At 36.5% G+C, this 26,088-nt stretch overlaps 4 protein-coding genes and 1 long non-coding RNA gene across 9 annotated transcripts; 1 reads left to right on the top strand and 4 right to left on the bottom strand.

The window, feature by feature from the left end:
* The first annotated feature begins 1,582 nt into the window (after positions 1–1,582).
* LOC127951237 (dynein light chain Tctex-type 4-like) lies at positions 1,583–6,188 on the top strand. Of its 3 annotated transcripts, XM_052549045.1 has the most exons (3): positions 1,584–2,651; positions 4,845–4,903; positions 5,151–6,188. In XM_052549045.1, exon 3 carries the CDS (start codon positions 5,162–5,164, stop codon positions 5,852–5,854), a length of 693 nt encoding a protein of 230 aa, XP_052405005.1. In that variant the 5' UTR covers positions 1,584–2,651; positions 4,845–4,903; positions 5,151–5,161; the 3' UTR covers positions 5,855–6,188. The 3 variants fall into 3 exon arrangements, with proteins under 3 accessions (XP_052405006.1, XP_052405005.1, XP_052405007.1); XM_052549046.1 differs by lacking the exon at positions 4,845–4,903 and having other exon boundaries at positions 1,583–2,651; XM_052549047.1 differs by lacking the exon at positions 1,584–2,651 and having other exon boundaries at positions 2,658–4,903.
* Positions 6,189–6,437: 249 nt separating this feature from the next.
* On the bottom strand, positions 6,438–13,515 carry LOC127951236 (serine/threonine-protein kinase PLK3). The gene is made up of 15 exons (XM_052549043.1): positions 13,211–13,515; positions 11,986–12,093; positions 11,781–11,897; positions 11,564–11,693; positions 11,382–11,469; positions 11,204–11,299; positions 10,628–10,826; positions 10,348–10,474; positions 10,117–10,229; positions 9,584–9,701; positions 9,124–9,207; positions 8,859–9,021; positions 8,548–8,677; positions 7,827–7,940; positions 6,438–7,730 (listed from the first exon to the last, which is right to left on the bottom strand). Exons 1-15 carry the CDS (start codon positions 13,400–13,402, stop codon positions 7,533–7,535), a joined length of 1,977 nt encoding a protein of 658 aa, XP_052405003.1. The 5' UTR covers positions 13,403–13,515; the 3' UTR covers positions 6,438–7,532.
* Positions 13,516–14,776: 1,261 nt separating this feature from the next.
* LOC127951235 (calcyclin-binding protein) lies at positions 14,777–19,670 on the bottom strand. The gene is made up of 6 exons (XM_052549042.1): positions 19,504–19,670; positions 18,967–19,186; positions 18,775–18,871; positions 18,491–18,590; positions 18,302–18,396; positions 14,777–15,345 (listed from the first exon to the last, which is right to left on the bottom strand). The coding sequence occupies exons 1-6, from the start codon at positions 19,519–19,521 to the stop codon at positions 15,186–15,188; spliced, it is 690 nt and encodes a 229-aa protein (XP_052405002.1). The 5' UTR covers positions 19,522–19,670; the 3' UTR covers positions 14,777–15,185.
* A 495-nt stretch (positions 19,671–20,165) lies between these two features.
* LOC127951232 (28S ribosomal protein S14, mitochondrial-like) lies at positions 20,166–22,523 on the bottom strand. Its single transcript, XM_052549041.1, has 4 exons — positions 22,319–22,523; positions 21,167–21,262; positions 20,780–20,944; positions 20,166–20,557 (listed from the first exon to the last, which is right to left on the bottom strand). The coding sequence occupies exons 2-4, from the start codon at positions 21,233–21,235 to the stop codon at positions 20,375–20,377; spliced, it is 417 nt and encodes a 138-aa protein (XP_052405001.1). The 5' UTR covers positions 21,236–21,262; positions 22,319–22,523; the 3' UTR covers positions 20,166–20,374.
* Positions 22,524–23,211: 688 nt separating this feature from the next.
* LOC127951234 (uncharacterized) lies at positions 23,212–25,238 on the bottom strand. Of its 3 annotated transcripts, none has more exons than XR_008152621.1 (4): positions 25,044–25,238; positions 24,108–24,307; positions 23,920–24,018; positions 23,212–23,626 (listed from the first exon to the last, which is right to left on the bottom strand). It is a non-coding gene; the product is annotated as an uncharacterized LOC127951234 (long non-coding RNA). The 3 variants fall into 3 exon arrangements; XR_008152622.1 differs by having other exon boundaries at positions 23,213–23,626; positions 24,146–24,307; positions 25,044–25,237; XR_008152623.1 differs by having other exon boundaries at positions 23,216–23,626; positions 24,226–24,307; positions 25,044–25,232.
* Positions 25,239–26,088: the final 850 nt, after the last annotated feature.

Raw genomic sequence — 26,088 nt, 5'->3', positions numbered from 1 at the left:
CAGGTTATGAGAGTTGTGGGATATTTATGAGACAAAGTCATATGTTTAGGTTGAAAAGCAGGCGTCTAATTTCTTACTTTCACCATGGTTGAAACACGTTAGAACACGTTAACAAAGACTTCGATTTTTTTTTAAGAACGTCTCTTATGCTCACCAGGGTTGCATTTATTTGTTCAAAAACAGAGTAAAAACTAGTATTGTGAAATCTTATTACAATTTAAATAACCGTTTTATATATTTGTATATATTTTCAATTTGTATTTATTCCTGTGATGGTAAAGCTGAATTTTCTGCATTATCACTCCAGTCTTCCATGTCACTTGATCCTTTAGAAATATTTCTAATATGCCGATTTGGTGCTCAAGAAACATTTCTCATTAATATCAATGTCAAAAATAGTACTGGCCAGTCACCACCCCCCCCCCCCCACCATAAAATTTGAATCCATCATTCTGAATAAAAATACAAATTTTTGATTGAAACGTACTAAACCCTATGTCTGTGCTCTGTGTATGAAACGTTGTACATTTAATTGTGATTCAGATAAAAGGTTTATCTGACACCATGATTAAAGTCAATGAAAAATGCATCAGCGTGAGTCTCGCTGAATAATGCAGAGAAACAGAATACTTTGATATGACAATAGGTCAAAATATCAATTTGGGTCTTAATATGCATCTCTTTTTAAACTACGGAATAAATATTCTTAAAGGGCTTTCTCATATTTTGCAGTGGAGAACAGAACCTGTTTAGTTGTTTTGAATTAAAACCACTTAAAAATCTCACTCAAAAATGTTTTGACTTGTAGATGGCTGGTAAGTTTATATATGATTTTCTTTCTTCTGTGGAACAAAATTGACAATTTGACATTTGATTTTAATTAGATATTTTCACCAGTGAATATTAAGCTTAAAAAATGTGGTTTACAATTCAGAAATAATGATTCGTTCATGATCGTTCTGACTTTTGTATCCTGACCAGAAAAAGGTCTCCATTATCTCAGCTCCAGATTGAGTAAAGATTGATGCAGTGCTCCTCTAAATGTTTCAGTTGGGTGACATCATTAGACCTGACGTACACAGTATTTAAATTGTGTAACACTAGAGCCCTCAGGCCTCTGAGTACAGATAAAAAAGATAACCCTGGTGCTGAATTTCTTTAGTAGGGTCAATGTGTGCTAGTAACTCCTTGTGCATCAAAATCACATGTTGAACTAGATCAAGTTGACCCTTTACATCAGTCACTGAGGTGCAAACTAATGTATTAAATCTCAATATAACATGTCTTTCATTAGATATGAATGATACAACAAATGGTCAGAAATCTCATATTTCAGAGATGTGAAGAGACGTAGAGGCAGTGTCATTTTAGTATTATTCATGCAATTTACTACATTTTTATTCCTCAACTTAAATCTATTTTATTTCAGTTAGTTGCCAAAATATCATTTTCATCTAACATTTATATTTTATTTCAGTTATAAATCTTCAGTAAACCATCACAGCATTGCTTGATGATTGGTGCTCCAACCTGACAACCAAGCAACACATGGCCAAGAAACCATTATAAATCTCTGGTAAGCATTTGGCGTCAAACGCTACATTTTCTCTCAGAAAAGTAAAAGTTTCAGTTCTGTGATGCAACCATACTAATTGATTTATGGAAAAACAGAGAGTTCTCCATCTATGTAAAAACACTATGTATGGTTTTCCCCTCTCAAAGGTCTTGGCTTTTCAACTGCCTCCACTGTTTGTGTTTTCAGCTTGACAGCACTTTTTAAACTCCATTAGGTTATTGATACATCTGCAGACATGTCCAGACATGCTGGAACTTGTTGACCTTTCTGCATCTGTCATTTATTTCCAACTTCCTCTCAAATATCCTTGTGTTTCGCATGACTAAAAACAATACAGAGAGTTAGGGCTGGAAAATTTATCATGATTATGAACAAAAACAATTCCATTAAAGTAGTTGGTAGCCATATTCTTTGAGATAACTTTCACATAGATTATAGAGCCCCATGACATTGCTAAGACTAGTTTAGTGAGTCAGAGATATTGCACAGAGGTGCGTTTCATGAGCGGCTTGTGTTTGGACGTGACTGCAACCCTCCTTTTCCTCTTGATTGCAGTGGAAACAGATGGCTCTGCCTGATACCGCCCACTGGCAACCAGAGATCAGCACCTTTTCTCTCTCAAATACAAGAGATCAGTCTGACACACTAAGGCCCTTTGTGATGAAGCTCTACAACACTGCTGGAAATACAAAAATGACCATAGAAAAACATTTGCCAACAATAAAATTTATATTTCACTTGATTACCCATGAATGCACTGGACATCAGCCATAATTGTTGATAAGCCAGTCAGGCTGCTGTTGAATGTTAAAATTGAAGGCTTTCCATGACTACAAGCAAGTTTGTGGCAGATATCCAGACTGTTCAATGCACTGTGTGAATGATTGCCTGGCTCGCTCATTGTTTAGTGTGTCTGCCCATGCAGCCCGTTTTGACAATAATTTACGGGGCCGCTCTTTACTTAGAGATGCACTCGCAACAGTGAGCATGGACCACTCAGTGACAACATTAGTTGAGAAGAGAGAACCTCACTGGAATACAACAATTTTCAAACTTTAATTGAGCTCCTAAACGGGTAAGGAAATTTGGGGACACCCATCATCATGGCGATACCAAGACAACATACTAAACAAATATTTGATAGATTTTTTTAATTGGTTTTGGAAGTCATAATAACACTCATGACTTGTTGAGATTGACTTTACTGCTTTTATGTTTTGGGTCTCAGAGATCCCAGTGATTTAATGGTTAAAATAATCATTTAAAATAAAAATTTCCCTTTACATTTTCACTTTAACCTATTTATCTAACACAAAACCTAGTTGACAGCTATTATTAAGCTATCTATCTATCTAGCTATCTATCTAACTATCTAGCTAGCTAGCTATCTACTGTATATATATAAAATTGACATTTTATGGTTTATGCCTTGCCTTGCCTTGCCTTATCCATTCTGACAAAATGTTCATTACAAGTTCTGAAGTATCAAACCGATACTTAAATATATATTTTTAAAACCATTAAATGTGCTTCTCAGAGAAACTTTAGTAGATTCATTTTGGAGATTATGTAAAACCTCTGACTCAATAGCCATATTAACTTGTTTGTTCTTGCTGCCCGTGGTGTGGAAGCTGACGGTAAAGATGTGCTAATTAGAGGATCTTATCTGAATGAGGATGTACATCGCCTGCTGTTCTTTTTTCTAGTGACTCAGTAGTGAAAGACTCATTCTTACTCTCTATTCTACCCATACCTGTACTTTTACGTTTTTTACTTACTGTTACTATTCTACATGTGTGTAGAGCGGTAAACCGCGGTGAATGTTTTGGCATGTAGATTAATATCGCTCAAAAGTGGCGTGGAGAACAACTGGGGAGAGGCAGAAGAGAGGTGAACCGAACCTGAGGTGTGGTATACTGTTGACTCAATCTGAGGACTTTAACATTAACTTACTGCACAGACAGGTGGGAACTTCCCTGACGGTGCTGTTTAAGAAAAGTTTCAGACATTAAATAGAATCTTATTCTCTTAAAGAAACTCTTCAGGTTGGCTTCCAAGAAACACATTCAGTAGCCCAGGTTAAAATCAATTTTTAATAGTTTTTAATTGTTAGAAATTTAATTTAGGTCTGGACTTAAGCTATCTCTGGAAAACGTTTTGAGCCTGGCTGAATAAACTGATATCCTCTTGATAATAAAATATTATATAAAAAATCAGAACCTCAGCAAAAAAGAATCCATTTATTTTTTTTTGATTACACTTCACTGGCCTTTTTCAGTTACGATGACATTTTATTGGACAAATCTAACATTCACAACATTTCCAACAACAACTAAACAAACTTTTTTTTTCTGCAAGTATATTATTCAGAGCAGATCATTGACCGTAGATCTATTCTGTTTAGGATTATTTATGTGTTTTCGGAAGGATTTGTTCAATCTTTAGAAGATCCACTATTGCTTTTCTTATGTTGGATTTGTGACTCATTACATTGTCACTCTCACAATTCTCACAATTGTAACCTTTTTAATGGCCTACTGATGTATTGAACACCTTCTGAAATTATTTTGTTGAACACAGAGCTCAATTCACAGGGCAGGGACCCCAGCCTCCATACATTCAGAAGCATTGATTTAGTAGGCTTCCTCTAGTCCCAGGGCCTGGGACAATGCTCCTGGTTGTTCACCCTGATGGCAGCTCTGTCTGGATTCGCTTTCTTAAGAAAGAGTAACAAATAACAAAGAGTACCACACTCCATAATCATGGATTTATGAGGGCCAAATTCTTGCGCAGTAGGTCTGTAACTAATAAATCTCAATTACCTTTTAAATTCGATCTACTGAAATGTTTTTGGTTCAAGCAAACTATCTAATTTTAGAAACCTGTGTCCTTCAGAAAGCAAAAGTAAAATTTCAGTTTGTGTTACTGGGAAAGGCCCTTAGTCTCATACCTGACTGTGACTGTATGAATTTAACCTCTGAACTCTCATGAGTTGACCATCCAGTAACTTTACATCTTTTTCAACAAATACGATGTGGGGAAATCCCAGGAAATTATTTCATTTGTGCCTGAATGACTTACTAGTGATGTAATGAATAGGGTACTGACTTTTTGATTTTGAAACGTTTCACACTGATTACTGTAGTGTGAAAAAAAAAATCATAATTTTTTGTTCTTCACTGATTTCATTCTAATTTAGGACTGTTATAATCTAATGGGTTAAATGGAATTGTATTTTATATTGTATCTCTGATTTGGAAAAATGTAGCATTACATCACTTGCTCACCGTTGGAACCACTGCAGTGAATGGGTGCCGTCAGTACGAGGTTTGTAACTGATAAAAACATCACACCGATCCACCAATTAGTTCACCAATTAATCCACCAAAGAAACAAAATCTACTGTACATTTTAGATTTAATGCAAATGTAATTTTTTGGGGGGTGAACTATTGATTGAAAATTGTGTGTGCTAAATGAAATGAAATGAACTTTCTTCTTATTGCTATGAATTAGGTCAAAATTATTGCAAGTCTATTTATAATTTACATAGATATTGATTAATGTCCTCACAGGTTTCTTCATCATGGCCAATCAGCCTCTACCACTGTCTCAGGAGACTTTAGCTCAGTTCAATCGCTCCATGTCCACAGAACCATGTACCTCGGGGCCTCCAAGGCGACGTCTGGGCTCTATCTCCACTCGCCGAAGCTCCAAAGACCAATCCAAGGACCAGCCCCACCACAGACCCCTGTTTCTCAGGAGCATGACGATTCCTTCATCCGAGTCATCGTTCTTGAGCCCCACCGTCAGCAATTCTCACATCTCCATGGGCAAGCGGTTCTCATTCGCAGGCTGGCACCAGGGAGGAAGAGTGAGCTTCTCTGGACTGTACCTCCAACAACCCATCCAGGAGGTGTATGTGGAGAACACCTACAGAACGGGACCAGAACCAGGGTGCCATTTCAGTGCCAGCAGGACCCAGCAGATCTTACAGGCCACTTTGGATAGTTATTTGAAAGGTGTGTGTTACAGTCCTGATAGTTGTAGTCAGCTGTGTCAGATGTTAGCAGATCTAGTTCTCAGTAAACTAAAAGATGTCAATCCGCCACGATATAAAGTCGTGTGCCAGGTGGTTGTCGGGCAGAGTGGTAAACAAGGTATAAGGGTGGCCAGCCGTAGCCTGATGAACCCCAACACTGACAACTACACATCTGCTGTTTTCCAGAATCACCAACTGTTTGCTGTGGCTTTGGTACACGGCTTGTACTTTGAATAAAGGCTAAATCAACAGCCCTTAATAAGAGTGCACAAAATGCATGCTTGAAAAAGTAAATAACATTCTTTTTAAAGATTCAAACTAAGGGTGCATTTAGTTGATTAAAGATGTAGTAAAAATGGTAATATAATAAAAAATCTTTACAATTTTAAAGAAAGGATTTTTTAATAGTTGAATAGGGGCAGAACATTTTTTTTGGCTTGTCTCTGAATTAAGACTTTTATACCATAATTTAAAAAAGTTAAACATTTTAAAAAGTAAATTAATACAGTGATGTCAAACCAGTATCACAATTTATATACAAATTGTAATCTTTCAAAAAAAAAAAAAAAAAAAAAGTTAAATCTTTACACACTGTATAATAGGGCTGTATTCTTTGTTGTTTGTTTTTGAAAGTCTTATGCTCACTGAATTTGTCATTAAATATTTTACGTATCTTGCATATTTAAAATCATTCTTAACAGTTCTAAACTTTTAAAACAAGAAATTAAGTTACAATTAGAAATTAAACTTATAAAAATGTAAATGTTTAATGGTCTTTAAAATCTGAAAACAAAAAACCTAACTCAAGACACAGAACATGTAGATTTTCAATAAACTTTATTCCCCCCCACTCTCCCAGTACATAAAAAGTGATCATATTGAACATTTCCCAGTGTTGACACCGTACAATTGTTACATCAATAAATAAAAAAAAGAAAACAATAAATAAAAAAATAAATAGAACACGTGCCACATTTAATTAATAATACTAGTTAGGATTTGTCTGAGGGTAATGGCTTTCACAATGTTGGTATTCTGAACACTTATTTTAACACTTACAGCCATGGTCACAGTTTTGAGGACATTATGATTACTTATGATGGAGGATGTCAAGTAAACAAAGCTGGAGGCACACTGAATACATAGTCTTTTTCTTCCTCAAGTACAGACATTAAGGATATAATCACTTTTAACAGCAAAAAGCTTATATCAGGTGTATTTGTAGTGTTTCTTCCCCCACTCTTGCCTAATTCGCTTGGAAAAAACAAATATGAAGACTCTATATAAAGCCGCTTTCATTCCCTTTGTGACTTCAGCTTGAGATCCAGGGCCATTATTGCAGAGGAATCCATCAGAAAGGCACTTTAGTCTCTCCAGCTCCAAACTGCTCCTCCATGTATTACCGTTCCACCACAGCCATTCACCTCTGCCATCTTTAAAACTAATCTCATTAAAAGAATAACCTTTTGGTGTTCATAGCTCTTGTTTGTGTACTATTTAGTGAAATAAAATGTCCTTTTTTTCTTTTAGTTTAAAAAGCCAAGTGATCAAGCATAAAAAGCCAAGCCCATCTTTGCGCGGTGTTTGGGACACCGCGAGCAAAAGCGAGGCGCTTAAGAAACCTGTGAGTTTTATGCCATCTGCACTTAAAATGAAATCATAAAAAGAACAGGCTCAAATGTTCAAGCTGGTAGTGTGATACGGTCGGTGTAGGCTCAGTCGCAAAAACAACAAAAGAAAACCAAACGAAAAATAGTGCACCATACTTCAAAGAGGCCAGCCGATGGCCAAGGACAGGAGATCTTCGTGGCAACGTGGAAGCTTCCCCTGATTTCTTTCTTTCTTTGTCATAGTCCTTTCTGCTTCTTAAACGGAAGCGGTAAGCAGCAGCAAAAAAAAGAAAAGTTCTTAGTCTTTATGCGTTGGTGTAGTGCTGGAGAAGCTGTACCACGTAATGAAGCCGCTGCCGGAGCTCCGGAGAGCAGCCCCATTGGGAAAGCACGTTCAGAGGGTAAGAATAAGAGACGCGCTCCTTGCTGATGTATGTCAGCAGGTACGAGGAGTCCGAAGTCTTGGACAGGATGATTTTTGTATGGTCGGTGTAAAAATTCACCTGGGAAAGAGAGCGGAAAGAGAGGGAATGTTAAGAACTGGCCAAGCAATTCAAATGCTCAACATTTCATCCTTTTTTGCACCATCAGAGACTTACCTGTATGGTTCGGTTGTCAAAGAGCATGACTAAGGCGTGATCAGTCTTGATCCACTGCAGAAGCAACGGAGAAGAGCTTGGAGGTGGCTGGTCCTCACTGTTGACGTCTCCACCCTTCAAAAAAAGGAAAACTTGTTTTAAAATAAACTATAAAATTATTTTTTTACATTTTCTGATATATTTGTGATTTATTTATTGTGTAAATATTTAAAATAAATAATAAATAAAAAATATTTATTTTTTAAATAGAATTTAACTTAATTGCTGAACTTTAGTTTAGTTTATATTTTAGAGAATAAACCATTTGAAATATTGCCATTAAAAATTGTTAATTAATAGTATCACATAATTCAAATGTCGTAAGTCACAGGTACGTTTGTAGCAGTACCCAAGATGGTATGGGTCAAAATGATCAATTTTTCTTTTAAGCCAAAAAATCATTAGGATATTAAGTAAAGATATTTTATTATTTTTAATTAGTTCTATACATTGCTAAGAACTTAATTTGGACAACTTTAAAGGTGATTTTCTCAATATTAAATTTTTTTTACCCTCAGATTTCAGATTTTCAAATAGTTTTATCTCAGCCAAATATTGTCCGATCTTAATAAACCATTCACCAATGGGAAGCTTATTTATACTACACCCTCATGACTGGTTTTGTGTTGAGGGGTCACGAATGTTCAAATTCTACATTTAAGGGGTTAATTTCTACACTCACCTCCATTAGGTTCTGCTCCATGTAGTTAGCCATCAAATCCACTATGTGTTTTTGATTCAGGAGCTTTTCTGGTAAAGCGTCAGCTGGAAAACTAAAGTGTTGGTTGTTCGTCAGACAGTAACGTACGGTCCTGCAGAAGAATACAAATAAGCAATTAGAACATCATGCCTAAAGCAAAGCTACTTAAACCAATTTGGCCAAAAGCAAAGACTTTGTAAAGAGTAAAGCACTCTATGTGGGTCAGAGCTCAGTCCAAATGCCAAACTGGAGACTTCTTAACGAACGGGAATACAGAAAGCAAGCGGACGTACCTCCGCTGTTCACACAGGCTCAGATGAGTGCCTTCGTTGAAGAGTACACCGACGTTCTGATTGGAGAGCTGATAACCAAAGCCGTATTTGTTGGAGTAGTCGACCCACTTGGTTACCCAGATTAAAGGCTTGGTTTTAGAAAGGCAGGGTGGGTTTTTTGAAGCTGGAAGAGGAAAGGACAATATTTGAGTACATGATCAATGGCTCAAGAGTAAACCTTGAAATTGCTTAAGCGCCACAGTGTGACCAGAGTGTGGGAACAAACCTGTCGGCATGGAAGACAAGCAGCTGTTAAGAACCTTCATGGCAGATTCGGCTACAGCAGCAGGGGTAGGGATATCGTCACCAGCTGAGAAAGGGGGAAAAATAAGGAACAAAGTCAAATGAAAGTGATTTAATTCCTTGGGAGGAAAAACTAATTGTGTATCTTGGTTGTTATATTATATTATACACAACAGTTCTTTGAGGAAAATCATGACCCTAAACTTTTGATTCATAGTGTAAATGTAAAAAGTAAAAAGAAATGGCAAGTCACCATGCTGCTAAACCTAGCAAAAACTTTTTTTTTTCTTTTTTTTTAATGAATTAGGCCAGGATGTTTTTGGACAAACTGGTTCCTAATAGCGGCCTCTGAAAGCCTGCGGGTTGAGCCTAAAATAGGCCACATGCATGCACAACTATTTGCTGCTGTATGTCTGAGCAAATCCGCTTCTACGGTCCCTTACCATCAGTGCTGCTGGCGACGGTGCCTTTGAAGGAGCGAGACGCAGACTTCCTGGACTCCTCCTCTGCCGGGGTGTCCAGAGGGCCAGAGCTTGCCAGTTGAACCGTAGGAGAAGTGACCTGAATATCACAAGGAAGTCATATTGTTTTAACAATCATAAGTACTTCCCTGTTCTCCGTTTTGAGCAATTATTATCATGCACAGTGGACAATTACTCTCCAATCTGGTGTCTCAAGTTTAAAACATCTATTTGTCATGCGATTAACTCGCCGACTTGTGTGCGTTTGGTCAGTACGGAGTTATTCTGAGACGTTCAGCACAATAGCTGGACGATTGCACTCTATTATTCATCTACAGCAGCTTTCAAAACATGTCCCCACAGAGCCCACTATAGCTATGTTGAGAAAAAAAAAAAAAAAACAGCATGCATACTGACGTGGCTTTTTGCGACAGCCATGAGTCAGCCAGGGAGCAACAGTTTACGGTGATGCTATTAATACATGCACATAAATGTAAAAAAGTGTGATTTATTACCTCATTCACTCCCATTGTCTTGTAGCTCATTTGCCGACCGATGGAGTGCTTCACCATACCAGAAACCAGCTTAGAAATGTCATCTTTCTCCTCACAAGGTGCCTTTTCAACAGCTGCAAAGACATTTTGTGTCAATAACAAAGAAACCAATGTCAGAAACTAATGTTTGAATCCAAACCGATGGTGTTATTGTCAACTAAAATAATTTTGGTAATTAAAGTAGGTACATACCTTTCGATTTCTTCTTGCCAAAGAAGCTTTTAGCCATCTTCGTAAAGAACTTCTTGGCAGGGCTGGGTGGATTAAGCTCAGGCACCATCACACAGCTGCTGGGAGGGAGTTTTTCCGGGGTGAAGCCCTGAGGGAGGGAAAAAGAAAGAAAGAAAAAAAAAAAAAATTAGAGGACTACAAATGTACAGTAAGAAACTCTCTATGAAGAAAGCGCACACTTAAAGAAAAAAAAATCCTTTAAATTACGTATAATTACTACTCAGGGTTTTAGTATGCTAACCTTTGTGAAATACTCGTGGGCCAGTATCTGATCCAGTGTAAGGCGGTCAGATGGGTTTTTCTGTAGGATAGCGGAGATCAGCTTCTGTGCAGATGGAGTGAGGGAAGGAGGAAGGCTGTATCTCACTTCCTTAATACACTTGTAGGTCTCTTTCAAGTCTAAGGTTTCAAAAGGTGGATTCCCACATAGAAGTGTGTACCTAAATAGACAAGAAAAAGAGCTCGTCATCAAGGCTGTCAGATCTGCTGCATCATAAATAAAGTATGTGATATGGACTTTCCATACTATAAATACACTAATATAGTTCTAATAATATATTAGTCTACACCAGGAAGTCCCAGTCTTTTTTTGTAAGCTGAACCCCATTGCTCTAAAACATGTTTGTGGTTTTTTTGATGATGGTTAATGGTCACATGACATGCAGGTAAACAAAATCTTGAATTTTTTTAGAAATGGTTTAATTTTGAAACGAGGATTTATAACTTCAAATTTAATTATTAGCCTTTCATGTACTCGCAAAACCACAGTCTACACAATAACCATAAAACAGTGTAGAGTAGATTTGATAAGACTTACATTACACAACCCAGCGACCAAACATCTGACTCGGTCCCATGGCCTTGTCTGTTTAACACCTCTGGAGCCAGGTAGTTTGGAGTCCCGCAGATGGTCCTGCAAGAGCAATTTTTTCTCATCAGCACACAAAATCAATTTGATCTCTATTAAAGTTAGTGAAGGCGGCATACAAACTCACTTCTTCCTCTGCTCGACTGTCTCCAGCTTTGCTGCCAGCCCAAAATCTCCTAATCTCAAGTCCATGTTTTCATTCACAAAAAAATTACCTAAAAAAAAAAAATTGAGCATTATCAAACCAACTGAATTTGATGGATGTCATACCATGATTCAAACTGCAGGCTACACAATCAAAAACAATACCTAGTTTGAGGTCTCGGTGGAGGATGCCTTTGTTGTGGAGGTATTTGAGCGCAGAAATGATCTGTTTGAGGTAGTAACGTACTTCTGGATCTGTCAGCGTATGTCTTGCTTTCCAAATGTGTGCCAGAGACTGTAAACACCAAGCACAGGATTAGAGTAATGCCTTGTATTCCCCAAAGCGAACCATGAGAGCGCGGTTTTTAGCAAAGCAACTCACCTTTCTGCTGCAGAGTTCAAGGAAGATGTAAATGTTGTCTTGGTCCTCAAAGTGATGGGAAAACTTCACCACATGCTTGTGTTGGAGGCTTTTGTGAAGCTCGATTTCATTTATGATCTACGAGACAAAAATCAATGAATGAACATCAGAGATGCAGCTAGAAAATATGAGGATTCACATGTGTATTTGGTGATTGTTTGTTTACCTTTCCTCTCTGGTGTGGCTTTGAGACTCTGCTTTGAGGAATAACTTTCACAGCATACATCTTGTTGTTGGCAAGATCTGTCATCTCATAACATCGCGCAAAACCACCCTAAAACAAAAGCCATTCTATATTTAGTCACAAAGAATGTTTCAACAGAAAAAAAAAAAAAAAAGGTTATGAATAACTTAAGATTTGGCTGCAGGTGCCTGTACAACGGTCTTAAAACTCAATGACAGTGTCTGGAAAACTGGCTAGTTGCTTACGAAGACAATTTATTTGGAGGTTACTAGTGTGTTTAACGTTTGATTGATACGTTTTCAGCATCACTAATGTCAAGAATGCAGTATGGATCCTGAGACAGTCAATATGTCCAGACCAGTATTTGAAATCTGGAATTGATTTATGGGCATTTTTACCATTTGTGCCATATAAAAACGGTCTCATTCATTTTGCAAATGCTTTAAATGAAGAGAGAGAGAGAAAAAAAAAGGCTATAACCTAATTTTTTTTGGATCTACTGGTCACATCTGACGCATCATAAATCATTAACAAAACATTAATTTGTCCTCTAACATAAAAATGGGAAATTCTGCGTTATACATGATAATCCTTATCTCGTAAAATAATAATACAAAAAAATGATACATATTGCAGCAATCCTTAGTTGGTCCAAGAAATGTAAAGGAATGACGTATTTTTCCAAATCCTCCTACCCCTCCTTACAGCATCACAATGATGCGGCACTTTAAATACTAAGATTAACGAGACTCGAATAATCATTAAATTAGTCTAGTTAAAAAAGAAAGCCTTGCTTAGTAAACAATTCAACAAAACCGGGGCAGTGGTCATTGGTTGCACTGCTCACGAGCAACGCAGCATCATTTCCATTGATGCACGGATTCATTCATCTTTTCCTGACATCGAATATTAAAAATCCTCCCAATCGTAAACTGCAAGCACGGTCTTCGCAGACGAATCACGTAATAGACAATATTTGAAAGACACATACAATGCAGTGCTAGAAAAACCAGCAGACAGATTCTAGAAACGCACTGCGGTCCAGTGATTCTGGTGCACCGAGACACATCTCCTAAAACCAGCCAAACCCAAGCACGAGACCGATACACCGCGCACGTTTAAACACACCAGGAAATGCGATCAAATACACCGTGACAAATCACATAAATAATTAAAATAACCATATTGATGAAAAACAGACAGGTACCTTTCCCAAAAGCTTTCCTTTACAGTACGACCTTCCAGTCTTTGCGTCAACCACCACCTGCGCGACCTCCGTCTTAACGTGCTCGGATTTACTCCGGTTCGGCTTGGTGGCCGCTTGAGCCGGTTTGAACAAATCCGGATTCATCATTTTACAGGAAAGACGCTGCGCTGAAGTAAAACAAGCTGGATCCATTCATTAATATAGATCCTTCGCCCTAGAAAATAAACTCCTTATGTGAAGTCCCAAAGTCTGGCCAAGTTCTGTAACGTTAATCCTGTCCTGTGTGAGTCAAACATGCCGCGCCACCGGAGTGCTGCTGTATATAAACGGTCCGTGACGTCATGGGCAGAGGCGGGGGGAGAGAAACAACGCCATTGGCTGCTGGAGATTCAATCAAAGATCAGAGAGACGCATATGAAAGTGCGGTAGAAAGTGAATGAAAACCTGAGAACATCATCCAATCAAGGTTGACGTGATTATATGGCCCTCCGGATGACTTGCATGACGGTTTCTTTTTTCCTCTGTTTAATGATTTTGTATTATGTGAACATTTATTTAGCATTATCAAAGCAGCTTTGCATAATTTAATATTGTAAATATTGTAATATTGTCTAATTTTTCGCGGGGATTAATTAACGATTCATTGATATTATGTCGTGCTGTGTAAAAAAAAAGTAATATATAGATGGCTGCCACGAGTTTTGAATATAAATTGCTTATACACTGACTGTATTAACATCATGTGGATAAAGCAAAATTACATAATTGTGGAACATACAACTGTACAGAACTGAAAGAGAAACCTGTGGGTTCATGCGCCTCCCTGTGGCTCAATTAATAAACCACTGGGACTTTTCCCCCCCTTTTGCACAAAATGTTTTCTAGATTAGAAAATGTAATGTAATGTAAAACTAATTGACAAACACCGATTCACAGTTTAGTTAAGTTCATAATTCTGAATAATAATGCATCACAGCACTATTTCATTTAATAAACATGGGTTATATAAAGACTCAGAAACGCCTTTTTTTTTACGTTTTCTTTGTATTTTCAACTCTTAAGTTATATAATATGGTCCTAATTACTAGAATAATATTACAATAAATAAATAACCCAGAATTTTCAATAATTTTACCCCCAAAAAATTGATTAAAAAACTCCTTGTGGTTGGATACAATTATAATTATTACTGTTATATTATGTTCTTTATTAATAAATAAAAAAGTAAAATAAATGAGAATTGATCAATTGCATTAGTAGTAATAGTAATATTGAATGACACCAATATTTAATTTTTTTGATTACTAGAAGCAATAAGCATTTTTTAAAGATATGTAGTACTAATTTCAACAATATTGACAACAGTAAGCCATATGTTTCCATAATTTTACCACAATGAATAACATAAACAAATGTATGCACATTCCGTTTTCAAGCACCTCCTTGTGGCTTGATAGGTAAACTACAGCGAACAATTATTGTACATAAAAACACACATTTATGTGTACAGTTATGTTATCTGAAAAGATTTTGAGACTGTATTAAAATTCTAATTAACAGACACTGTTTTCTTTTATGTCCACAGTTTATTTAGTTCAGATACTCTGTTTTCTCTACATTATGATGAGAGTAATATTATATGACAACAATATTTAATTTCATGACCACCAGAAGCAAGAAATGACTTTTAAATTTTTCACATTTAAGGTACACGGTCTTAAGTGCAATAACATTGACCGAAAATTAGCTGAAAATTTGTCGAAAAGTTGTTACCATATGGAACAACTTAAAATTATGAACGCTTTGAAAATTACAGTGGGAATGGAAACACTTTACAAAACACAATTTTCAGTAACAGCTGTATTTAACAGGTAAAAGTATAAAAATAGATAAAATAATCTAAATAAATTGGAATGGCATGTATGAAGCAGCTGAATTAGGGTGTTTCACTGTGGAAGCAGACCAATAAACTGGCTTAGAAGTCAAAGTCATCTGCTTTGGCCTTCTTCTCCTGAGACTCAACCCAGGCCTTGTTGATAGTGCGCTTCATCTCGTCATCTCCATCTGTGTAGATCTTCTGCAGCATGCTCATCAGCCCCTCGCTTGGATCAGTGTTCCCATCCAAGTTGGGTTTGCTGAAACAGATAGATTACCATTAAATTACCATCTATGATATTTATAAACATAATTTGAAGAACCAAAGCCCGGTTCCCCAAAATGTTCTTATCGCGAAGTAGTTCTTAACCTATTCCTTAACCTCTCTCTTAACCTTATGGCACGATTACCAACACGTTCGTACGCTAAGTATATATTCTGTAAGTCACACTTTCGTAAGGTTGGTCTGGACCAAGCTCTCTCTTAGCGTTGTTTGAGCTCAAGACACTACTGTACAGCAGTCTATAGAAATCAGCGCAGCGCAGTACAAGTCAAACTATGGTATGTTGACAATGTTGTGGCTCAACAATGATTTTATATTATTTTTTACGACTCATAATAAATTATGTTCGCAATGGATACAGGCATATTTATGAAGTTGAATTTTTGTGGTATCAGAACTAATATGGTGGTAATTAACCTAATTAACCTTTTTCGTAATGTATTTAAAGCGAATTGGCAATCAATTTTTTGATAATTAAAATCTGGCAAACAATTTGGCTCTAAATGGCTAAGATCTATAAATGGGTAAGCATGGTGGTGTCCAGTAAGCGACCAACTATAGCAGCGATCCAACGTGTCATTGTATTGAATCAAAGACGGAGCCGTTTAGTCCATGTCAATTTTTTTATTCGGCAAAACTTAAGCCCTTTTGACATTTTTCCTGACGTGGCTATATAAAAAAAAAATCGCCTCCCAAGACAGCTCATTATGGAGCTGCTGGACCTTCTCAGACCTGCGCTTGCCAATCAAACGTGGCGGAATTTTGCTTTAAGCCCTGAAGCCCAGCGCTACTTTTTTTTTTTTTTTTTTTTTTGCTACAGAGAGCTTCATCGAGGTCATGGGAGAGGGCCTAATCAAAACCTCGGTGTGGAGGTGCGTCCACACTGTCACCAACGCCCTTCTGCGCCATTCCGGGGATTACATCCTGGGGATGGCACACTCGTCCCTATCGCCAATCCATCAGTGACTGATCAGGCGTAGGCTACATATCGCGAAAGGGATACGTGGCCATAAACGTGCAGGACCATAGTGGACCATAGGGTTGTGATTTCTGACCTCATGGCAAGGTCCAGCAAAACTTCAACTTCCTCTGACGAGAAGCTTGGTGCCCTTTTTTACATTGCTTCCCCACCATATTTTGTATCTAACTCTCTCTCTCTATGTTCATTGTAGATAGGTTGCTTTTTATTAAAAAGATCAATTGCAATCAATACCGCATTAAACAGAAGTAACTGCAGCTGCTTGCCAAATCAATTCTGATTGTAAAGTACCTTACCATTAATATAAAAGTGTATTATATAATTTTTGTAAGTCGTTAAACCCATGTCAAGAAGCGGCACAAGTGGTACAACGGGATAAGGAGGGTGGATGATTAGCGAGGGATACCCGGTAAGTCTAACTGTCACAACATATGGTGTGAATATATTACTGACCATTTGATAATTAAATTTATTTCTACTGATAACTTAAAATATGTTAAAATAAATGTTACTATAATAATTTGAGGAATATTTCATTTGCATAGAACGTGTTTTTCTTAACGCTGTATTGCACCTTCGCGTGAAGTGGAAAATCGATTCCTGAGCAATCGATGGAAACTAATTCAGCACCCTCACTTTGGACAGCGCTCTTGTTACGTCGGACGTAAGAGGCAGCGTGCTAAGAGCTTCCTAAGGGACACTTCGGGGAACACACATAGGAACATAAACAACTTTGGTAAGATATATCTTTCGAGGTCTTCTTAACACGCTAAGAATGAGCGTTATCGGGAAACCGGGCCCAAATTAAGTATGATACTTATAACTATGATGTTACCCTGATAATAGTGCATTATGCAGTCAAATATATATGTTTTAATAATTTTATACTTTTTATAATATACAGTAATATACTTATTTTATAATCAGGGTTTCAATTAAGAACTTTTTGAAGAACTGAACACATAAAATGAATACCATATGAGCAGGGTAGGTCAAATAAAGTACAAAAAAATTACTGTAAAAAAACTCATTTACAGTTCAGATACAAGTTTTCACAAAAACAAAGTCTATAAAATGATAAACGTTACACCGATGCAACCGGTTCTTGACTCGTGAATGAGTCAATGTTCAGCAGTTCAGTCAGAGTACTGTTTGAGTAAATGAATTACTCCGGGATATTGGTTTGTTTGAACTCAGAGGGAGCGTCAGCCACATTAAAAAAGTTTACAACTTAAGTCATTTGTGGATCAGTGCCTGTTGGAGACGCGAAACGTTTAACGGTTCAGTTTGATTTGGTGAACTGGTTCAAAAAGATCCGGTTACATCGAGTGATTCGTTCGCGAACCGGATATCACAAACTGCTTTGTTTTGAACTTTCTCTCACAACAGACACGGAAGAGAAGACAATGCTGAATAAAGTCGTAGTTTTTGCTATTTTTGGACCAAAATTTATTTTTCGATGCTTCAAAAAATTCTAACTGACCCTCTGATGTCACATGGACTACTTTGATGATGTTTTTCTTACCTTTCTGGACATGGACAGTATACCGTTCACACAGCTTCAATGGAGGGACTGGGAGCTCCCGGACTAAATCTAAAATATCTTAAACTATGTTCCGAAGATAAACGGAGGTCTCACGGGTTTGAAACGACATAAGGGTGAGTTATTAATTACATCATTTTGATTATTGGGTGAACTAACCCTTTAATAGTCAAGTGCGTCTTATATATGTTTTTCTCCTCCTCATGACGTATTTTTGGACTGATGCCTCTTATACTTAGGTGCGACTTACAGTCCGAAAAATATGGTAATAGTTTGAATAATATGAATTTACATGTATAACTTTTACATTTATATTTTCTTTTTATGTATCAGCACCATTAGATTTAAAATTGGCTTCAATATACCAATTTTAAAACTAATACAGAATCGAACTGTGTGCATTTTACTCACTCTTTCTCCTTAGACTGTTTTTCGACTTGTGTCAAGCAGTCCCACTTTTTTGTTGACTTCTTCTTGCACATAACAAGCACCATGTCTGTTTTTATCTGTAAACAAATGAATGAATTTCACTTAGCTATACAATTTTATCCATAAAACAAATCAATTTGCCAAATTACAAAAACAAAGAAAATGACCAACCTTTTTACTACTCTCTGCTACAGTAATGGGAAATAAAAGGTTGTTGACTGTCATTTGATGGTTCTTCCCATCCAGATCTTTGACTAGTACATTGAAGCCTCTGTGAAGACAGAATAGCAGAACATTACTATAGATATATACAGTATATAATCGAATGTGAATTTTAAGAATTTATTTATCTGAATATTAGTTATTAAAATAAAATAAATAAGCATTAATCCATAACGTTACCATAATAAAAAAGATAAACCAAAATTCTGCAATATTCAATGTGAAAACAATACCTCTCTGTAAAGTTGGCCTCAACATTTTCAGCTGGAATAGTATGCACTCCTTTTAGTGTAATGTAGATTTTGACAAATTTGTCAGACTGGTCCCATCCTAAGACACGCACACAAAAAACATTGACCGGTATATTAGACCAAGCATATCATTTTGGAATAGCCTATGCCTAATAGTATGAGGTATGAACGCACCATAATTATTAATTTTGACTGTGTATCCTTTGAGTGTTGTGTCAGTTTTGTCTCCAGAGTCTTTTTTGGCTTGCTGCAGTTTCTGCTGCAGCTTCAGCTTCTGCTCCAGCTCTTTCTCCACCTTCTTCTGCTCTTGCGTTAACGCGTCCCGCACGCGCTGGCGTTCACATTTCTCCAGCAGACTCGTAATCTCTTTAAGATCACTCTCAAGACCGGCGATCTACAGACACAAAGTCAGATCTGAGAACAAGTGAAGAAGCATGCTTACATCTTCAGCACGGGTGAGGTGAGATCAGCAGGCAGCTTTTATCTCAGAGACAAGCGATACTTAGTTCACCCAATGTGTATACTGTCCCATAAAACACCCAAGTAAAACAGGAGTTTAATTTACATTCATTAGCTTCTGTTTATCAGTGCATGAGGCTTTACAGTACAATGAAAACACTTGGCGAATGGCAAGACTGCTATAACACTGTAACGTTACTCACTAATGTAACGAACTGGGAGCTAAAACGAACAACACACAGTTCATTATACCATCTCATTGATGTCCATCGCTGCCTTGAGGAAACCTTAGGACACTACCTTCTGCAGTTTTGAATTCAAGTAATTAAAATGAACTTTGCTTTCAAACGAGCTCCGCTTGTCCGCTGATATATGCATTCAGGGCTGTTTCTAGAAGTATTCTTATTTCCGCGTTATGTGATGTCAAAATAAAAGTCCTCATTTTAGTTGCCTTTGATAAATGACCACTACTAAATAATTCTACAAAATCAGAATATTCATATTCATAATGAAAGAAGAAGAAAAAAATGAAATTTGAAATGAATTGATTGCATTACATATGGGGTAAAATAATTCTTAACATAAAGTACAAAAATGTACTTTAATTTTAAAATTGTAAATGTACTCATTACTTTCAAGATTTATTACAGCGACCAGAAAATATTTTGTCAACGAACAGAAAAATAATTAAAATGTAATTTACAATACATTATTTTAAGCTTTATGTGTTGTTGATAAAATGTGTCTTCTGTATTTTTGTCAAAATTAGTTCAAAAATATAATATTCCAGTTTTCTGACACCAAACAATGATATAAGCAATTGGTAAAATGGTTATATGCCAGTAACCTAAAACCTAAAGAATTAAAATAAAATAAAATAATAATAAATAAAAAAAAATCACCAAACCCAAAAGTATCACATAACACCTTTTTATTGTATCTACAATAAAATAGCACATCATTTTCCATCATTTAAAAAAAAAAAAAATCAATTCAATATTCAATAGAAGAAACAACAACATTTGAGCAGGTGCTTGTTGGTTTTCCAGCTCTTTGTCTTTGCATTTTATGCAGGAATATCTTCTTGTTTCATTGCAAGGTTTTAGAAAAATCCCATAGCTGATCACCACATTGATCTCTGTATTCCAGACATCTGGTTGTGGTCCGCTAAATGCCGAAAAACAATGCGACTGAGACGCCACCTGCGCTTCACTCCACGAGGACGTGATGTCATCACACACCTGTTGCGAATGCGCACAGGACAACTGTCCCGGGGCAGTGCGGCTATTTCTTTATCAGCTATCTCCTGAGGAAATAAACATGAGAGACATGGCCTGTCTTATCATCAATATTTTATATAAAATTGAATTATCGTATTTATTGGAAGTCAAAATAAAGGTTAATTACTGTGTTAATGTATTTAAAATTCTGACAATAAAAATCCAATCATGTACAATGGAAAACAATCTAAAGAAGGGTATAAACTTCCATCGCATGTAAACGGCAAAACTATGAATGTAACAGTTACCTGTAGCTCTTTTGGCAAAATAGTATTCTTCCTAATGGCATTGATGCGCAGTCTTGTATCTGCATATTCAAATGCCATTTGTCTCCTTTTCACATCCCGCAACATCCTCCAGTTCACATAGTAGCTCCTGGCCTGCTCCACCACTCCAAGTGAACTTCTGTAGGCCTGAAGAACATCAGAGGAGATTTTACATGCGAATACGTGTATAGTTTAAATACACCTAGTCGAAACTATAAATGTCACTAGTATGTCTTGGTGTAGGCTTATCTTATTACAGTCTAACGTGATCGCAGACTAAATACAACATCATTCAAACACAAATAAAATGGATTTAAAGTTCTAACAGACTTTAAATCGACAAATCTGACATTTTAAAAGTGAATTTACCTGTCTACAAATCGGCAAGGACGACTGCAGAAACCCCATCCCCGTGCCGAGGAGCTTCCAGGCCGCCATGTTGATCCAGCATTAACCTCGATGGTGCTTTGAAGGGTAAGAATTGTGTTTAGTACATCGTTACCGCCATCTCCTGGTCATATTCAATGTTCATTCGAGCATTTTGTTTTTTTCCTCACTCAAAACTCTGTTGCAAATTGTTTACTAATGTGTTTTGCTTAAGTTATGATGCTTTGTTGTCATAGGATAGCCTATAGCCGACAATATGAACGAAAACTTGCTTTGTCTGAATGTCATGGCTAATCATATTTAGACATTTTTGAAAAGTCCACAGAGAATTGTGGCTCTGAGCATCTATCACCAGCCATGAAAATAGTAGTGTAACATTAAAAAAAAAAAATTGGTTTCATAAGACAAAATAATCAGCAAAATCATAAAAAGTGTAGAGCAGTAATAGTTTGTGTGTAATTGCAGTATTTAGCCAGATAGTGGCAGAATATCGCTACTAATTCACCAACACCAGACTCGTTAAAAAGGATTAAACTAACAAACGTGTTTAAACGCGGTAGTACACTTTGACAAAATCACTTAAAGCCTTAAATACCTGTGATATAAGTTATATGCATTTAAAACAATAGCTAGTTCTTGACTCCAATACAATATTACCCACAACCATAGCGTATTCTATTCTATTCTATTCTATTCTATTCTATTCTATTCTATTCTATATTGTTCTATTCTATTCTATTCTATTCTATTCTATTCTATTCTAATGTTATCTATTTTTTTTTTTTTTTTTTTTTTTTTACAATTTCTACTCAAAAAAAAAATATATTTTAAAGCTTGGCATTTTAATTCAGCAGGTTGGTCTTCACAAATGACATTTTCAGACCTGAAAATGCATCTGGACACATGAACAATCGCACCTCGGAGACCTTTGAGACATTGTGAGGACCTGCATTCTGCACCTGCATTGTGCTAGTAGCAGTTCAAGACAACAGAAACAAGCACTCTTCAAGACAATAATCTGATCTAATGCTGACTGGCTGTACAGATAGGAAATCTGGGCACGTTTAGACAGAAACATTTTTGAGCATATTATAGGCCTACAAAGTATTAGAATAAACAGGGGACAGAGTGCACCTTCTGTTTTAAAATTCCTCCCTCACAGCTTGATATCAGAGGTAAGTTTCCAGGTAAGTTTCCATTCCAGCCATTGAGGGTCTGCTGCAATTTTTTGAGAGGTGGTTCAGCGAAAAATCGGCAGCTGTCAGCAGGAAGTGGCTGTCACTGGCAGCAGGAAGTGGCTGCCAATAAAACCGGATGGCAGCTGTCGCTAATACCCGGAAATTGGAGGAGGCTGCCGGCGGCAACAAGACAAATAAATAATTATATACACTTATGATTGTTTAATACTTTTTTAAATAAGTATAAAGGTCAGTATTGTATATTATTTGATTTAAAATATTGATCAAATATAAACAAAGAAATAAGATCATTTTGCTAAACGTTAATTTCCAGCTGAATGTTTATGCATGTATCATTGTTTGTGTGAAATAAAACAATTTATATTTATATACGAGAGTGGCACTTACTGGGTGTATGTTGTATATTTATTATAGGCTATATACACAAATGACTGAAAAGAGAGAAGTCTCTCAGAGACCTTTATTTAAAATCATAATTTGCGGTTATATTTGTAGTATTTCAAGAAACAACTATATATATATATAGTATATAGTATAAAGTAGCTGTTAAATTTGTAACTGGGTTAGTAAGTTGTCAAAGTCAGTGCTTTACAATGTAAACCGTATAAAATATATCCAGTAAGCAAGCAGACTAAAATATCAATCAGAATCACTAACAACAATCCGGAGGTATTTTCAAGACTCTTAGATCAGAACTGATGAGGTATACAGTGTTACTTCTCCAGCATCTTGCACCAATCACTGTAAAACCCAAGGTGGATGTGCATCGCCCCTCATTTTCCTCTTGCAACATGGTCAAGTCAAGCATTGTTTATTTATATAGTGCTTTTAATAATACAGCTCAAAGCAAAGCAACTTTACAGTATTAAATAGGAAAATAGTGTGTCAGTCAAAAATGCAGAAGGACATTAGTAAACTCAGTTTGTAGTCAGTTTAAAAGGCAGTTTATCATTCAGTTCAGTGATGTCATCCTTGAGCTCGGTTCAGTTTAAATAGTATCTGTGGAATCATGTCAATGATATCACTGTAAATGAAGTGACCACAACGAAGCAAGCCAGAGGCGACAAGGAACCAAAACTCCACCGGTGACAAAATGGAGAAAAAAACAAGGTCTTTACAGGGGATCTGTATCTGGGCTCTAGTTGTCCTGGTCTCCGCTGTCTTTCAGGGCTGTAGAGGTCCTTTCTAGGTGCGATCCACCATCTGGTCTGGATACGTACTGGATCCGGGTGACTGCAGTGACCTTCGAATAAGAAAGAAACAGATTAATATAATTGAAGATGTTAATATCTATACGATGTTTGATAGGGAGCCAGTACAGGGTTTACAGAACTGGGCTAATCCGGTCATACTTCCTGATTCTAGGAAGAACTCTAGCTGCTGCATTTTACTATTCATAAGAAATTGGTGACATTAATACCTAAATTGCTTTATTAACAGTAGACATGCATGCACAGCCATATTAATGATTATTCCCATTGCATCTTGTCATCATGTACAGAGCAGTGATTACATTTTCATGCATAATTTGCACACCTGGTAAGCAGTTGTTGTAAACCTCGTCGCAGTGTCTGCAGGGTGTACATTTTGTTGAATTCCTGACATGGCTTAGACTTGTTCTCCATTTTGTTCCACCTGTATATTGAGATGAGGAGCATGAAAACAGCATTATTACAAAGATAAACATTCAGACATGGCAACTGAGAAATGTAATGTTATGGCACCTTTTTAAACCTCTAATCAAATATGTAAAAGAAAATACTCAGTCAAGCCAGCTGGATTGCGCCCTCTTTCGAAAGGAGTCTGTATACAGTACAGCAGACTTCTGAATTTGGAACAAACCAAAGACGGACTTAGTAATGTAGCATCACCCCTCCTCCAGGATCACGTAAAGAAGAATTTCCAACAGGACAGCATCTGGCAACTATTGGGTATTACAAAAAAAATAAAAAAAAGGTGTCAGTGCCATGGTTTTGTCTCAAGATGCACATCAGTAATGTGTTTTTTTTCTTTCTAAATGCATGTTTACAAAAGCTACTTCAATGTTCTAAATTTAACTACAGACTAATCCTGGCTTAATCCAAGCCCTGTCTGTGAAACTAGACCTAAAAGTTATAAGGAATTATGAACCGGTCCATTATATTTTGTATAGATAACAATAAAAAAAAATAAAAAAAAATTGTTTTGCATTCACATGCTTACAACTTCAACTGGTACACAGAACAGTTCTGCACATGCATAGTATTAGAGAAAACACACCTCAATAGTGCAAAAAAAAAAAAAAAACTTATTTTAAGAACTCTTAAGTTAATGTATATCACACAATCTCCTGAAATACTTAACATGCAAAAATATATGGTTAGTGTTGCAAATGTATCTTCTATCATTCCAGTCAAACAACATTCTTTTATATTATTCAATAGACTGTTAACACGCTAACAAACGTTAATATTTAATGGTACGTCAAACGTAATTTGAAGTTAATGGTAGGCCCCTAACAAGGTACACAAACAACGTTGCTACCACTAATTAGATTTCATTGAACAATTAAACCAAAGTAGACACCAAGTCTACCAAGTCGTTCACCAAGATACCAATTAAAATCAAACTTACAACGCAAAAAAACATTAATTACTCCGATGACCAATTTCTGAACTTACCGTTTGATCAATCGCAACCATTACTGAAGCGTTTGGGTGCAGTTATATCTGATTGGTTGCGCCCACGTTGGTCGATACTGATTGGCTCCCACCGAATGGCAGGTCCCGCCTACCATCCGGCTGACAGTTACTGCCTTCCGGCTGTCAGTTACTGCCTTCCGGCTGTCAATGGCAACCACTTCCTGCTGCCAGCTGCCGATTTTTTATCTGAACCCCTGCAATTTTTTTTAATCAGCACTTCCATAACTTAGTACTAAATGATTACTTTGCCATTTCTTATTCTCATCTACCATTCTGTCATTACCACATAATCCCCCCAATAAAACAATGAAAGTGAAAAAAAAAAAAAAAAAAAAAAAAAAAAAACAGACGACAAAATGAAAACCAACAAACGCTTGTTATGTGCTTCTCTGCATGACATTGGTTAGTTCAACCCCAAGGCTTTCATAAAAAATGGTACTAGTAAATTCCTGTAGAATTTCCCAAGCAATCGGCCTTTGTTAAAAGATACAAGGAGATGTGTTCTGAGAAAAATGCTAACATATGTCAAATTGCACAACTTCACAAAGAAGATCCATTATGTAAATTAAAGTGGAAAACAGATCTTGTGAGGTCTAGACATGTTATTCTTCTATAAACCAATTGTTATGATGTGAGGTTAACGTAAATAAATGAACAGGAATAGAAAGGGAACATAACTAATTTTAATCCATGTAAGCCTGCAGGCAAAGTTGCTGAAGGCTCTAACCATATTTTTCCATATGTAAATATTTTTTTTGTGACAATATTTCTAAGACCACGGCTGTACAAGCAGACAACTTAGGAAGAGCTCCTGACAACTTACTAATGATGCCATGTGGTGATGTTTAATTCATGAGTCATTCCTGGATGTTTACTCAGAAATATACCTAACTTTAGTGACCAGTGAGTAAAAATCCTAGAATCTTTGCATTACTTTCTACAGTATATATATATATATATATATATATATATATATATATATATATATATATATATATATATATATATATATATATATATATAT

The sequence above is a fragment of the Carassius gibelio genome, chromosome B2 (assembly GCF_023724105.1).
Source record: "Carassius gibelio isolate Cgi1373 ecotype wild population from Czech Republic chromosome B2, carGib1.2-hapl.c, whole genome shotgun sequence".
Lineage (NCBI taxonomy): Eukaryota > Metazoa > Chordata > Actinopteri > Cypriniformes > Cyprinidae > Carassius > Carassius gibelio.
The sequence above is the reverse complement of the archived record's forward strand: the minus strand, read 5'-3'. Positions and strand labels throughout refer to the sequence as shown.

Bases quoted from the DNA above. Each gene is read 5' to 3' on its own strand.
- LOC127951237 (XM_052549046.1), top strand. From the start codon at position 5,162: ATGGCCAATCAGCCTCTACCACTGTCTCAGGAGACTTTAGCTCAGTTC.
- LOC127951236 (XM_052549043.1), bottom strand. From the start codon at position 13,402: ATGGATCCAGCTTGTTTTACTTCAGCGCAGCGTCTTTCCTGTAAAATG. The intron at 11,898-11,985 runs GTAAACAAACAA...TTTGTCTCGTAG, and splicing joins AGCCACACCAGAGAGGAAAG to ATCATAAATGAAATCGAGCT. The intron at 11,470-11,563 runs GTATTGTTTTTG...TTTTTTTTTTAG, and splicing joins CCACCGAGACCTCAAACTAG to GTAATTTTTTTGTGAATGAA.
- LOC127951235 (XM_052549042.1), bottom strand. The intron at 18,397-18,490 runs GTTGGTCATTTT...ATTTGTTTACAG, and splicing joins TAGCAGAGAGTAGTAAAAAG to ATAAAAACAGACATGGTGCT. The intron at 15,346-18,301 runs GTGAGTAAAATG...TATCTGTTTCAG, and splicing joins AAACAGTCTAAGGAGAAAGA to CAAACCCAACTTGGATGGGA.
- LOC127951232 (XM_052549041.1), bottom strand. From the start codon at position 21,235: ATGGCGGCCTGGAAGCTCCTCGGCACGGGGATGGGGTTTCTGCAGTCG. The intron at 20,945-21,166 runs GTAAATTCACTT...GATGTTCTTCAG, and splicing joins CCTTGCCGATTTGTAGACAG to GCCTACAGAAGTTCACTTGG. The intron at 20,558-20,779 runs GTAACTGTTACA...TTATTTCCTCAG, and splicing joins TTTTGCCAAAAGAGCTACAG to GAGATAGCTGATAAAGAAAT.